Raw genomic sequence first — 15,418 nt, forward strand, 5'->3', positions numbered from 1 at the left:
TCAAGAAGCTTCATCAGAACGTCACTGCCAGCAAGAGTGACTGATTATCAGCTGGAGGGTCGCGACCCAAAAGTGCTCAGTGTTCCGTGGGTCTTTGAGCAAAGAAAAAATGCTTTTATTTTGAAGGGGATGGAGTTTTTTGTGAAGTGGAGGGTAGCTCTCTGAAGCCAGAACAGAGCTCCAGTGACTCAGGAGTCAGAGTTGGATCCAGATGAAGATGACCCCCTGAGGGTGGGGTCAGGTGGAGGACTTGATGAGGAAGCACCAGACACGGTGCATTGTGTTTTCACCATCCAACCTTCCAGGATGAGGAGCTCATTGTCTACCCAGAAGCAGAGGGGGGTCTGGGCCGCTTCCTCTCAACCACAGCCTCATTGTGAGCCACTAGATGGCGCGCTCTGCTAGAAAATCGTCGGAGTTCATTTCATGTCATCCTGTGGCATCAAAGACTGCCATCTACTGACGAATAGATGTAACTACAGTTCTTTATTGTGTTGGAATTCTTCGGAATTTAAATTGATGGATATGAATTGGTGTCCCGAGTCCCAATGATCTGTTCCCAAACCTGGGACTCAACGACGAATGCATTAAATTAGAGGAACATATCCTTCAGCTTTAGGTCTCATTTGTTCTTCTAAAGACTGCGTGTTTGCGTTTCCACGTTATGGCGCGTTTCACATTACACCATGTAGTTTTACTAGTGAGCCTGCAGGGGGCACCAAAAAAACAAGGAGGTGAACCAACACGACCATAGTTATTTTAATTATTTATCATTATTACGGCGTTTTGTGATCGTCTTTTCCTCATTGAGAGAAGAACAGTGGCAATCTAATCTAATCTAATCTAATCTAATGACAGCAGTGCAGCTCAACAGAATTATTAGTGTGGTTCAGCGTCCAACTCACTGGCGCTGCAGTGTTGCAATACCACGTTCAGCCACTAGGTGGGAGGATTACATTTGTTAAAACGAGTGCTTCTCTGTGACGTCAGCGTGCGCTCACAAAGGAAACTCCTGACGACACGATGCAGATATCTTGCATTGTTTGCGTCTTATATCATATTTTTTTATATCATATATTTGATCCTTGTAAGGAATTTCGAAGTAAATCGTCCTACTGAGGAACGGGTTCATGATTGGAGAATTGTTTGGGACCTGGTCCGAACTGAGTTGACTCTCGTGCTGAAGTGAAAGGTCCTCAAACAAGGGTGTGGGTCTCGCTGATCAGAGGAGACGTTGCTCCTCCATTAGAAGCCAGTAGAGGTGACACTGGCATCTTATCAGGTGGTCTCTGGCTCGTCCTTCATACATGGCTGCTGTGGCCATTTGAAATTGGTTGTTGTTTATGGGTCTTTTATTTATTAGTTACTTCTATTTGTATTTATTTTTATTCATTTAAATTACATTTTTGTTTCTTTAATTGTATTATTATGTTTTGTTCATTGTTGCACATTGTTCCTAAGCACTTTCCCAGCAGGCGGGATCTTCACTGAGCTTAGCTGTGGGAAGAGTAGAGGGGTCTAACGTGGCCCCACAGGACATCCACCCGGCCTGCACTCTATTCCTCACCTCCCTCCTTCATCTTCAGTGCGTGCGTGTCCTGTTTTGTCCAGATCCACTCCCCCTCCTCCTCCACATCCTTGTGTCCTCCACTCTCACCACCAGTCACCAAACCACCATCCAAGCTGAAGGCGTCAACTCCCCCGCGGACGCTTCCGGAGTCGCCTCGTTGAAGCGCGGAGTCTGGATTCGACCGTGACACATTCAACGCTCTGGGTCTCTGAGCTCAAACAGAACAAAATGTTCAACAACCAGAAAAAAAACGGGCCTCACGTGCGCACGTGAACGCGCACCCAATTTCCCGTCGACCAATCAGCGTCCGGAGACTCTGTATGTTTTTGTCCCTCGCTCACGCGACCCGCCGCCGAAGCTAAAGCCGTTAGCGAGCTAGCGCTGGAGTGACGCGGCGCCGGACACTCGGTCCCAGGTGCAGAGGAGTTGACGGTTGCTATGGCCGCGAGTTCACGCGAGGCTGGCCGCGGAGGGAAGTGACGAGGGGGGCTGTTGTTGGGACACGTGACTGGAGCTGCGCCGCCGAGCTGTTTTGACAAGCGCTGGGTGAAGGGAGCGAGGCAGACGGGAAGCGCCGCGGCCAAGAGTCTCCGCTCCGTTCAAACTCTGGACGAGTCTACTTCCCGTATAGTCGCCTGTTCAACAGCGACGCAGGAAAAGTTGCCCGCCAGTGTTCGTGTGTGGCCTCTCTCCGGTGCCGCGAGTTCGTGAGTAGAATACGATGTTCCGGTGTGTTCCGCCCGAGCCCCGCCGTGTCGCCGCGGCTGCCTGAGCGACGCCGCGGGATGTTGTTGTAGCGGCGGCAGCAGCGGAGCTGGTTAGTTACAGCGCGGCGTCGTGATCGAGACGCCGACATGCACCGTGACGTCACCGTGGCGCGGCTGCTGGGCTCTCACGCTGGCTGTGTTTTCTAGCCACAAAGCTAGTTCAGTGAGCAGCAGGCTCGCTCGCCCGCCGTCTCCGTGTCAGTCGCTGGAACAGTACAGTGCGATCCGATGGAAGCGGACAGTCGCGGGCTGACCAAGCCTGGCTCTGTGGTTGGATAGGGTCAGCTGGCAACGACACACGGGCTCCACCAGCGCAGCTGAGAGCGCGGCTTCGGTAAACACCGCGGGTCACCGTCGAGGAGGATCCAGATTGTCACACACACGCGAGTCCGAGGGACAGAAGAGCCCAGAAGGCCACCTGATGACACTGGACAACATGAAGCCCGAGAGAGGTATGTGCAACACGCCACACCGACAGGAGTTGCCAGCCTGCCTTTGCACTGGCAGCAGCACTTGGTGCGAGAGGAATGAGGCCAGGAGTTATGTAACAGCTGGTCATCCTGGTCACTGGGAATCAACAGCGCCTGACCCGGCCAAACGGGGACGCGAACGTTGTGGGACGGTGGCTGTGTGTCCCTCAGATCAGGAGGCTCAAAATGCGCAAAATGCCCGACTCCCATTGTCAACAGAAGTGTTTGCAGTGCAGCCTGTTTACATGCCTCCCCATGACACGAGCCTTGTTTGAGTGACGAATCCGAGAGTTGGTCACGGCTGTCCCACTTCCTCCGTGGACTCACTTGACACACTTCATATCAGCGGCTGTTTGTGCCAACACGGCGCAGCGCCGCTGTGATGGGATCAGCGGCTGCGGTCGACTGAGGACAGTCTCACTGTTTGGAAAGATTATCAAACTCCATCAGGGTGATGACTGACCTGGCTGTTTGTAGAGCATGAAATGCTGGTAATAGGACCCCCGTCCTGCACTATGTGGAAGGGGACCTGCTTGGGGTCCATCATATAGAGGGGAGGGGGGGGTCTATATTGTCCTCAGACGTGTGTATGAAAGGCTCTCTACATCACTGTACAGTTCAATTATAGCCTGTTAATACTGCCAGGCCTGTGGGGTCAAGTGTGGACAGCAAGCAGCTACAAGCCGTGCCAGTATGTTGTGTACGTGTATTGAGGATAATGAGTGTGTTGGAGCCCAGGACACGGAGCCGTGGGCTCGGGCCGCCTCTCTTGTGCTGGTCCATTCTTCAGCCGTCAGGATTATCGCCGTGTCTGGTCGGCCAGTGAGCCGTCATGTTGTGATTATGAAAGCTCGCCTAGCAGGAGCCGGTCCTCAGCACTAGCTCCGGAGATGAAAGGCAGACGCTGGGTGCCACTGGTTTTTTGGGAACATACTGTACAGCTTATGTGGCAGGGGCGTCCGACTGCTCCTCGGCTTCTTGCCTCGTTGTCACTGACTGAGATGAGCAGTTGCTTGGTGGCATGGTGAGGGTCAGCGCGAGCACATACTCACGCCGCGATGCGCAGCGTGTCTGAGGTCCTGTGAATTTCAGAGCCGTCTTCCTCTACGTTTCATGTCCTAATTTCATTATTAATGTTTGACAAAGCGAACGCTTGTTTTGCAGTGGAGAGAATGGAGTCGTGCGGACACAGTCACAGGATGGTGCTTAACATCAGAAGAAAAATAAGGGGTAAAGGACAAAAAATAATAAAGAAAAATACAGATAACCATCAGTATGTCAACCAGGAAATTTTACAAGACACCATTATTAAAATAGAGATGAATAAATACTTGGACACCAAACTAAAGCTGGAGCTGAGACGTGAAATAAAACCCAAAGCGTATATTCACTTCTTTAGATGAGAGAAGGAGGTCAAGGTTTGCGTTTATAGTGACTTGAATTTTAAGTGAATTATATGAAGTATGAATTTTAAAAAGTGGTGACTTATGTATATATTTATTTGTACTTACTGGTGTAGTTTTTTTCAGACAAGCACATTTGTTTGAAATACTCTGCAGTAGAACTTTGACCATACCACTGCACTAACTACTAGATTGACGTGAGTTTGCTCGCCGCCCAGCCTGCCGTTGTTGACAGTCCTCGTCTTGTTTGCCTATTAGTGGTCCTGTGATACGGATTGAAGATGTTTTGCCATGTCGAGCCCAGCTGTTTCTAAAGTTCAGCGAGGTTCATTTCAGTTGTCAAAGTTCAGGGTCGAGTGGTTGTCTCACATGAATGGATACGTACTTCCTTTGCTTCAAGATACCACGACTCACTCTTGTGAATATATCCATCAGCAATGTGCCACTAAAACAGCCCAGTTGGGAGTCGCCTACTCAGCAGGTGAGACAACCTCTCATTCTAATGCAGGCGCTTCCTTTGTCTCCACTGACAGTGTGACCTCTGCAGGTTGGAATGGCCTGCTTTCATATGCATGTACTGTGTTAGCATGACGCTGCAAAGGGTGTTTTGTTTTCCCGGGCTAAAGTAGAAACCCAAAGGTTCGGGCGGACACGTTGGACAAGTCCAGGCGTGTTTCTTAGTGACCGCCGAGGAAAGTCAGGGCTGCTCAGTGAAGCCAGGTCAGAGAGCTTTGACTCCATACACCTGATAAACTGATTCATCGGTGGAGTCACGTGACTTGGTTTGGCCCAGCTGGGTAAGATCTGCCTGTCATTTCTCTCCTCTATTCTCTCGACTATTGTTTCACTCAGGTGAGGTGTTAGAGGAATTAGAAGAACAACGACTTGGATTATGAAGAAACAAAAGCTGAATACCAGACACGACATGAATAACTCTTCAGAGGAAGTGGGTGTGGCTACGGTGTGAAACGTTTCATCATTTATCAGAGGGAGCTGCTTCTGGCTCGGTGTAGTAATGATCGAACAGTGTGGAAAGTACACGGTTGGCGTCGTGTTTACACCTGTATTCTCGAGTCAGATGAAGTAGTTGTTTCTAATATGCTCTTGTCAGTTGCATCAGACCCTCTCCTCCCCCCCCCCCTCGCGTGTTTCTTCCTGTTGTGAGTCAGGATAATGTGTGACTGAGTGTCAGCGAGTATGCAACAGATTGCTGTTGCCCCCAATAAGTGCTCTACAGTTGAGCCATGTGGCTCAACTGACAGCTTTTACAGGTCCCATAAAGGACAGTCTCTGTTTACAGCAGCCGGGGAGGGCTGGGCTTCTTCAGCCGCCTTCCATCTGCTTGGTGGCCAACCTCTGTTTTCTTCATATTCCTAAAGACGTGGTTTTGTTTTACGGCTTGGTTCTCTCCGGGTCAAATGGCGGAGCCGTGATTTGTGTGTGTGAGACTGGTGGTGTTGTCGTGGAACAAAGAGATGGTGACTAAGTGTTTCTTCCGCTGCACCCTGAACCGCAACTCTTTCCAGGCCAGTTTTTAGCTGCTCACTCAGAGATGACCTCAGTCCTAGTCATATCCCAGAGACCTTCTCCGCTGACAAACCTCAACCCCAAATCTGCTGCTTCCCCCCCACCCCCTTCGCTCTGGGTGGTGTTCGGTGGCTCTCACTGTCTGGATCCATTAGCGGTGACGGAGGCCTTCACCCCCACTGCTGCCTTCTGCTGCGGGCTCAGCCAGATTACAGCTGCCCTGAGACGTCCCAGTCTGACACACGTGGACCACTGTACACACTCTCACTGAGCGGGGACCAAGATAACAGCCAGTGACGGACACCGTTGTCCCTCGCAGCACCTGTCTCTCCCTGTTGTTTCTGCGTCCCGTGCAGCCCGTAGCAGGGGCTCAGCACAACAACAACTGCTGCTCTCTCTCCTCTGTGACACTCCCCCACACGCTTCCAGTCCCTCTCATGATCTGCTGTCCTTCTCACTGGAGATCCCAACCCAGGTGATGCTGCATGGTGGCGCTTCTTTACCTGTCTTTCTTTGTATCGCTCTTACTTTGAAGACGCTTACTTTACGTTGGTATATACCACTGTGTCATGTCAGATTCATTTGTTGGCTAAATAATCTTGTCTGTTGTTGTTTTCTAACTTACCCCGTTGGATCCTGTACAATTTATGAGCAGTTTTTCAGTGGTTAGAGGAGCAACTACCAATTAAATTGAATAAATGTGTCCTGTAGTCAGCGCTCTCATGCGCTGCTTGTGTGGTCACACTTTCATGGACAGTATAGTCAAACATTCTCCGGAATTGCAGTACATATATTTGCACAATTATTTCCCCAGAGGCCTTAAGGCAACCGTCTGCTGTTTTGACGATTAAAAAAAATCTTTTTCCTAACTGTCTAGTGAAACATTTCGCACGAATAAATAGGTGTATTCAGTTGTGTTGTGTGAAAATAGTTGGGTCAACATATTGTGCAACCGTGAAGCTCCTGACTCAGGAGCCTGTTTTAGTCAAATCATTCCACATATAGCTTTTTGGTTCAACACCATCGCTATTTGCTGACTCGGCGGCACGAAGATGTCTGACTCTGCATTGTCCTCCTTTTCTCTTTGGACACTGTGTCGCCATAAAGTACCAACTTCTCCTGTCCTCTTCAATGCACTGCTGGAGTTGATGCTTTTGTGAGTCGGCGTGTAAGCACACTAGTCCTTTTGTGTTGGCTGCATGTGATTGGTCACCCAGTCCTCCCAGATCAGTAACACTCTTGCGTAACTCTGAGGTATTATTCAAGTGGCTCACAGAGGCAGATCAAGCCCGAGGTCGATGCAAGCTCACACATGTAATGTGGTGCCCTGCTTGTGAATAACCTCTCTGTGTTAAGGCCTCGGCGGCAGCGCAGGGACAGAAATACACCACCCCGACTTGACTGGATAATGCTCAAAGTCGCACCACGGCTCACGTTTCTGCTGCCAGGTGCCAGTGACGTCACACACTCCCCGTGTGCTCGTCACATCCTCCCACCACTGTGACTTCTTCTAGTCCAGCAGACGTCTCAGCTTGAAGAGGGAGAGCCATCTGGACCGGGCGGCTCTCCACGGCAGGTCTCCCTTTATGTCAAACTAAAATCAAGGACGATTATTTTGTTCAAGTGTTGAGAAGCTTTTAGATTTTCACTGTTTACCATGGGCTGTAGAAACACAGTTAATGCCCCCTTTATCCATGAAAATGTACCCGTCCGTTACCGTTGCTGACCACATGCTTCCATGCCTTCTTTACGCTGGTATTGCACCCATATATCCAGCAGGGGGAGCAGCCCACAGTCAAAAGTTTATGACAACAACAAACTCCAAAACTAACATGGCGACTGCGGAAGAAGCATTGATCATGTAGCTCTTGCACAAAAGAGCTATATGGTGATTGGGGGATGGAGAATTTCGCCCATTGTTATGTTTACAGCTACGTTACAGCAACACTGCCCCCCATGGTGTCCGGTGGTACTGCTCTGTTTGGTCCGCATCCGTAAGCTCAGTGGAATCCTGCCGAAATACAGAGGAAATTAAGGCAGAGCACGGACTGAAGCCTCCGCCTGGATCTGGATCGATCCGCTTGTTGAGCGTAGCCGGACCTTAACGCTGTTGCGCTTGTTCTGCCACCCTCGCATGATGAAAACAGTGGTCGACGTTGCTCTGTGATCACAGTCAAGCCCCTAAGATCTTTAGCCTTTAATCCTGATTCTTTGTTGCCAATGACTCTTGTCATTCTCCAGAAGGTGGGAGTCTTTGATATTTAGTAGTTTTGTGTGGCCTCAAACCAGAAGTTATTTTTCATGTTTAGAGGTTGCTGCTGTCCAGAAATGGAGAGACCTGCAGGTAAGAGGAAAAACTATGGTGCTTGTTCCTCTTTTAGCTCACCCTGCGCCGCATCATCTAAAAACAGACCGAGCTCAACTGATATGTAGCAACTGTTTGAGTTGTAGTGAGCTTTAAAGTTACTCGCCATGACTTGCTTCACCAGGTCGAAGCTGTCGCAGCGCTTCTGACAGGGACATGGCCTGCTCATTGTGTACGTAGTCTTCTCCTCATTTTCTGAGACACAAATTGAATTCTTCCGTAGCTGCACTCGCACAGAGGAGAATCTAAGAATTACACTGTTAAAGTCCTTGAAATGTGTCAGAGGACTAGGATTTGGGGATTATTTTTTTAAGCCTATTTATTATTTTTGGTGCGGCGAAGCCCTGGAGGTCTGTTAGCCGACGCAAAATCTTGACAGAAGCAGTTTATTAATTGAATCATTCATCCGTCCTTTACTGCTTGTCCTGTTCGGCAAGGGTCAGCAGACACTCAAGTCCGTCATCGGTGGGATCAGGGAGAGCTTTCGGTCCGACTCACCGCACACACTTGCATTTAAGTTGACAAACCCCTCCCGCTCTTGTGTGTTGAATATGTAACTATCATAAAACACTTGTAGTTAGCAGAGGTAAAATATGTTTAGATGCAGTATAATGACTTTTACAATCTTAAGTGTACTTTATATCTGACTGTTGAAGAAGTTTGCTCCTGTCAGTGCGACTTGTGAGGCGTGTTTCTTGAGGCGACTTCACGACTTCCCGATGCATGTCAAGGGACTGGCTCGCACATGTCCACTCAGCAATTTCACTCTTGAGTTGGTTCAGTCGCAGGGGTGAGTCACGTACCCCACATCATGGGGATATGGAAGGATAAACGTTAAAGGCAGTAGATGGAACCATGTGTAGATCTGAAGCTTGTGTTCTTGACTGGCTCACGTTCTAAACAGTTGAGCTCAAAATATTAGAGAATCCGCAACAGTGAAGACGTTGTCTGCTTCCTCGTAATTCCTGACTCTTTCCGTGTGAGTGATCCCTCCATCTGTAGTTGTGTCTTAATGTGCAAATGGAACTCCATAGTGGATCAGAAGAATGCTAACCTGCACTTAGCTGACATCCAACACCGCCTCCATCTTTGGTTCCATGTGCTTGGTCGCACACAACATCTGCTCCTTACTCCACGGTATGCTCCTTCGTCTGGGGCCGACAATGACTTGAACCCCAAACTAGAGGCTTCATACACTCTGACACGCAGTTTGTTAACCCAGGGCACCTCAGAGGCCCATGGTGGAGGCGTTAACCGCATTGTTTATTAACTCTGCTCATCTGACACCGATTGCTGCTCTCCCATTACATTCTCTCTCCAATGCCTCATCTCTTCCCAGATTCTATTCTCATCACAGTCTCTCAGAATGAGACCTCAGACAGAGTCCCCAAAGAGGGCGCAAGTCTCAGTGGGGGGTAAATCTTACCAGGAGAGCGTGTGCTTCCGAGTTTGGCCTTGTTATCGCCTACAACGCGTTCCAGTTGCCAAGGACTCGGACATAAGTGACACACTTAACACATGGATACAGGAGCTCAGGGACTCAGATTCCAGCGCCTGGGTTCACCTTTCTTTAGATTGGCACGGCCGTCACATGTCAGGTCAGAAGGCCGCTGCGTTCCTCCTGGACTGCTAGCTCTGGTTACGGACAGTGACTGGTTTGTCCCACTGCCCCACTGTCCTCTACCCATCAGCAAACGCCTGCCTGGAATCTAAACTGTGCCGGTGTCCCAGATTCGTATCATGGAAAATTTAGCTTTAAAAAATGCAATGTAAAAAGATGATGCGATTGTAACCTCACCTCACCTCGCTGTCGCAGTGTGCCGCTATGTTAAGCTCTCACCTGCTGGACTGAAGAGCTTGGCCTAGTCAGACAGGACATGGGCTGGAAGTGTTATGGTCTTTTGTGTTTTACTAATGTAAAGTTCCTTTGTTTGGATATGAGAGAAAGACTTGTAATTCTGGTTGTCATTCACGAGCATCAAACCATCTTCCTCATCGTCGCCTGATGCTCTGTGGTTAGGCAGCCACTGTATACATGCGCCTCAAGCAAAACAACATCCACCTCAAACAGTTTTTTACACACTCGCTGTGAGGTGTTTGCTCTTTGGTTCCACCCCGTGTAGCCTGAGGAGTGAGAGTGCACCTGTCGAGTTTCCGGCACCGAGCTGCTCATCTCAATAATGAGAAGTTCTAAGCACTTTTGCCAGCACTTCTTTGAAAACGAGAGAGAAAGGTGTTGCTTGTAATCCGCCAGGACCTTCATTCATCTCTCCAGGGTTATCATGGGGGTCATTTGGGCATCATAAATTCATCTGTATTTATTCACCAGTCCGTCGGTGAAGATAATACTTGGTTCAGAGTGACTTTCCTTTGGTGTCTGTCAGCGTGACAACATGGCTTCTCTTGACCTGTAGCGACCATCTATGGAAGGGTTAGAGAGAGGGTTAAGGTGCAGCCATCTTGTGGTATTTATGTTGTTGTGAAACTCTCTATTTCCGGCCGTCTCAAGCCGCCTTATTCTTTGTACCATTTTGTGCAAATGTCACCGGACCTCACCCATCTCATCTGTTTAGACACTGGCTTCTCCCTATATCTGAACTTGTGTTTACATAGGTGGACTGGACTGAAATATGGACCACAAAAATGTGTCCTAGTGTGTTCAACAGTGCTGATCAGTAGTTTGGAACCTACTGGTCGTAATGAGCGGTGAGGGCAGTGTAAAAGTGTAGTTTATGTTTCAGGGTATATACACACTTGCACTTCCTTCAAGAGCAAGAATGGACTTGAGACGACTGAAGTGGAACGTTGGCTATAAGCGTTTCCTCGTCACCTGTGGTGAGCTGTGGTCTTCTGATGACAAAAACTTTCCAGTTGCTCTCAGCTTGTTTACCATGTGATGCGTGTCAGCTGCTTAACAACTCCTTTGTTTAAGGCCAACAGCAGCGGGTGTGTGAGAGCGGACAAGGCGCTGTGACACTCTAGGTTAAGCCTGTTTGTTTTACAGGAGAATGGGAGCAGATTAAAACGGAGGAAGGGTCTGTCTCAGCTGGGCCTCTGAGTTAAAAAAAAAAAACTCCAGCCAATCACAGTCTGTTGCCATGAGGGCTGCGAGTCTGCTCTTTTGTGTTGCAGAGTGGGTCACACACACTCGCCTCCCTGTGACAGTTATGGAGGGCTTCCTTGTTAGGTGAGGGGGAAGAGAGGAGAAAAAAGTTCTTAAATGGTGAATGTGAATAACTGAGAGGAGACTGCAGAAATGAATATTATTTATGATAATGCCAATCCTCCTCTCCTTCATCCCACTGTTTCAAAGTGTGTTCAACAATTGTGTCTCGCTCTCATATGGCAAAACTCGATGCAGAATTCTTGGCAGACTTCATGGCCACTTCCACTGTTTATGAACAGAGTTGAGAAAAACAGGAAAGGTGAGCTGGCAACATCTTGTTGTACTTGTTTTAGAGGTGTTATACAACTGAAGCTTAGCTACTGAATTTCACACTCATGCTGATACAGACACAGGTCAACGTATAAAGTTTTTTTCACCAAGGGATTCAGTGAAAACTGTTATACTGTAATACTGTTTTACCTGCCTTTGAGGCTTACAATTCCACACCTGTGAAGAAATACTGTTGATGGCCATGTACTCTATATCCAGGGTGTTGGAAGTCAACTTGTTATTGATGACAAGCGTTGGTGAAGAAAAGAGGTTTCATCACCAATGTCCTACTAACTTCTTCCCCAGGCCTGTGTGAGCAGTGCAGGGCGTATCTCAGAGCGGGAATGAGGTGGGGGTATGGAGCATTCTTCTCGATCATAATCTCTCCTCAGATAAAGTTCCCAGTTGGCCGAGACGAAGGCAGGAATCGGTGCAGTTTGTGACGGGACGCTGGTTTGCTGTGCGACGTGACTTGGTGTGTGTGAGCGCCACACGATCTTGTAGTCCGGAATGGAGCTGGATATTTATTTTTCATGTTGTAAAAGCAGAGAGTTGATTTGTATCTGGCAGCTCATAAATACGTCGCCTTCGGACCGAGAACACGAGACGAGTCCATGAGAGCGTAAATCTAAATAAACCTCACAGATCTGCCCTCACTCCCAGGAAAATCCCATTTTGTTGCTGGACCAGACCTTCTAGTTGCTCAGAATTAACGTATTGCAGCGTCTTATCCCCGAAGCTAAACCGTTTTTCTGGCTTCTGCTGCTGTTAAATGAACTGATGAGAAGATGCTATCTTTGGGTCTTTGGCCTGTCAGGAGCTTCTCGGTGGACACTGCTGTCTTCGCTGTGGCCTTGACGGCTGAGCAGTTGAATACATGTCTACCTTCTCCCGTCAAACCGCAGCAACCGTCTCCGGCTCATTTCCACACACACACACACACACACGTTCTTCAATCACCGTGACGGACATGTTTAACGGAACGCTTCTGTTGCCGTGGTTACTCTTGTCTTCCATTCCCCCTTCTTGCACGTTCTGATCGTTGATCACAGTCCTCCATCCAGTAAGTCATTTATGGCTTGTCCTTTTATTTTTAGTCTTTCAAACGGCAGGACACGTTAAGTTGTTTGAGGGACGAAAGAGTTTGGGCTTTTGAGGCAACCCACTAGTAGGGACGAGCGATATGGACAAAAAAAGTTATTGCGATAAATGTAATTCCGTTGATATTGATAATTATCATGATAAATACATTTTCTTTCTCTTCCACTTGTTGGACACTACAGTCTCTCTTGAAACAGTTTTATGATGAAACTTATTAGTGGAGTTTGTCTCCAACACCATGGTTTGTTGATGTCTCAATAGAACAGTGAACTCAGTGCAGAGATGAGAAACTCAATGTTTCAGGTCTCTGGTAGAAGCCGCTGGTGTCTGACAGGCTGCTGTGCCAGTTTCATTTAGGGGTTAAACTGAGCCGTCTGTCTGCTATATCTCATGTCTCTGAACAGTTGACTTTAACTATGGAGCAGTCTGGACACATTTCCCAGATGCTGTTGAAGAAACATTAGAAATCAGGTGAAGAAGTGATCTCCAAATCATGATACAAACTGTCAGTCCTTTGTCTCGTGTGATGAAAAACCTTTTGACAATTCTGTCTCCTAAAATGCTTGTTTTTCATCGGCACATTTGAAGATTTCACTCATACTTTGACGCTTTAGAATTTGTTGACGGTCCCTAACTGATGGCGGCTCGTAGCATTAGCACTGCCTGTGAGAGTGTGTCCATGATCAGTGAAGCCTAATGGGGACGCGGAAGAGGACGCCGCCGCCAATATCCAACTGTTTTCACCAGCACAGCAGGAGACCTGCATGTGTTGATGTGAACCAAGGCAGAGGAGCCCGTCAGAGAACCTCTGAGGACGACACCATCTAATAAAATAGAGAGACTCAGAGTCGACCAGTGTTGTTATCATAGGTTCCCTGTATTACAAATAAGTTTAAAACTACCATGGTGAACCAAAGTCCACCACACTCTCCACAACTGTCACACGCCAGTGTCAGCTCGGTCCCCTCCTGTTCACGTGTGCAGGTCCAGTGCAGCGAGTGTGTCACGTGTTTAGCGAATTTATCCTGAGATGCAGAATTGTCGTTGTGGAGATTGTGTTTGGCGGGATATCGTGCACGATAAGTTATCGCCCGTCCCTACCCACTAGCAACATCTCAAAACGCTGTGTTATTGAAGAATTGTCTCCTGATGATTTAGTGGAAACAAATGCGGAAATGGTGCGATGATCCTACCAGTTAATTATGAGAGGGAGGAGACGTTACTAATGCTCATCTTCTTTGTGTATCGTCGTTGAACTTGCACAACCTGTCAGTGAGCGTCATCTTCTGGTTCTCCGTTGTGTTGTGAAAGGCAGATAACAGAAGGGTTGCGCTCCATCATCAGCCTTTTATTCAGCTCCAAAACATCCTGTCCGTTCAGTAAAATTGTTGCCTGTATATTGTGTTTAACATGTATCAAGTTCTGCGTTGATTTGTGATGACGCACCAGGTCCTGATACGTACTGACCGGCTGTGTTGGACAGCGAGCTGCAGCGATGACATGGCAGTGTATCACAATATCAGCTGCACTGGAATATCTAAACCCATTCAGCGTTTGTGTCAGGATTATTTTGAACCTCACCACAAAAAACATTTTTGTTCCCTTCAGAACATTCCACTTGTCATGTTCCTGTCCGCCTCCATGATGCGTTACGTGCTGTCCTCGATCGATGTGTCCACTGCGTTTAAATGCCGTTGACCACGTGAGACTTCACACCATGTTAGTGTGCCACGCTAGTTTACATGTAGCGGAAACCCTGCCCCTTCCTTACTGTATATATGTATATGTGCGGCAATTCCACTGCGTCAATATCTGTCATAACTGTGATATATGTTGCAATAGAACAATATTCAAAACTGAACGCACCCAGTGAGGTAGGAAGAAAAAACTACAGTTCACGGCTGGTCATTAAAATGAGAATTTCATCACCTCTGTCACTCTGCCACGTCTTTCTACTGTCCATCCAAAGACAAACGTAAGATACTGCAATCCCTTCTGAAAGAGAGGAGCCGGAGTGGTGTTAGGAATTCTGTTGAAAAAGATGCCGACGCTTCAGAACTGCCACTTGCTTCACCACCAGAGCGTTTGATCCGTTTGAAGGCTGAAGACAAAATCTCAAAAAGACATTTTGTTCGAGGGAAATGATATTAGCCGACCGCAATCTTCCGGGGGAAGCAGTGATTCGCGTCCACTGCTGTCTTCACCACCACCCATTTAAAGACCCTCTGTCTGTGATGAAAGTCAAGAATGAATTTCAGGTCCAGCGTGATGTAAATAACTTGCTAATTTAATCTCGATAGATTCTAACTGTGTCAGTGAGACACGTTTCTTAATGATATTGATTTTTATTTTACAACAAATTACAGCCCAATAAAACCTTTTGTTGTATTCCTTCTTCCTCTCTGCGGAGGCCAGATTCAGGTTTACTTTTGTGGCCCCACGCTTGTGATATCGTAGCTGCCATCATGTTCAATTCAAAACACAGATGTTTGTTGCAGTCCTTGTCTAAGAATTTCTTGATTTAAACAACTTGGATCTGTTTGCAGTAAACCCACACTAAATTCTGTATTAGACTGTTGTCGTTGCCACTTTGTTTACTTCTGTTCCTGCCAAAACCAGGTGGGGAGGGGACTTGAAGGGAGGTCTATTTTTAAAATCTAAGTGACATATCTGTATTCAGGGTTTTTACTTCTTGAAGCGAACTGGTTTGTTTGTTGCCAGTCGTTCCATCAACTATGAAATTGTTGCCGGATGAGGCTTCAAATCACGGTTCCATTTG

The 15,418-nt window shown here is 47.7% G+C and overlaps 1 protein-coding gene across 2 annotated transcripts in view; it reads left to right on the forward strand.

Annotated features, from left to right (window-relative positions):
• Nucleotides 1–1,854: 1,854 nt before the first annotated feature.
• Nucleotides 1,855–15,418, forward strand: part of atosa (atos homolog A) — a 29,488-nt gene continuing 15,924 nt past the window's right edge. The window contains exon 1 of one of the 2 annotated variants that reach the window (XM_053866795.1): nucleotides 1,855–2,789. In XM_053866795.1, coding sequence (XP_053722770.1) covers nucleotides 2,759–2,789 — 31 coding nt within the window. In that variant the 5' untranslated portion in view covers nucleotides 1,855–2,758. The other variant, XM_053866794.1, reaches the window with a different exon arrangement.

This window comes from Synchiropus splendidus, chromosome 5, assembly GCF_027744825.2.
Source record: "Synchiropus splendidus isolate RoL2022-P1 chromosome 5, RoL_Sspl_1.0, whole genome shotgun sequence".
NCBI classification, from domain to species: domain Eukaryota; kingdom Metazoa; phylum Chordata; class Actinopteri; order Syngnathiformes; family Callionymidae; genus Synchiropus; species Synchiropus splendidus.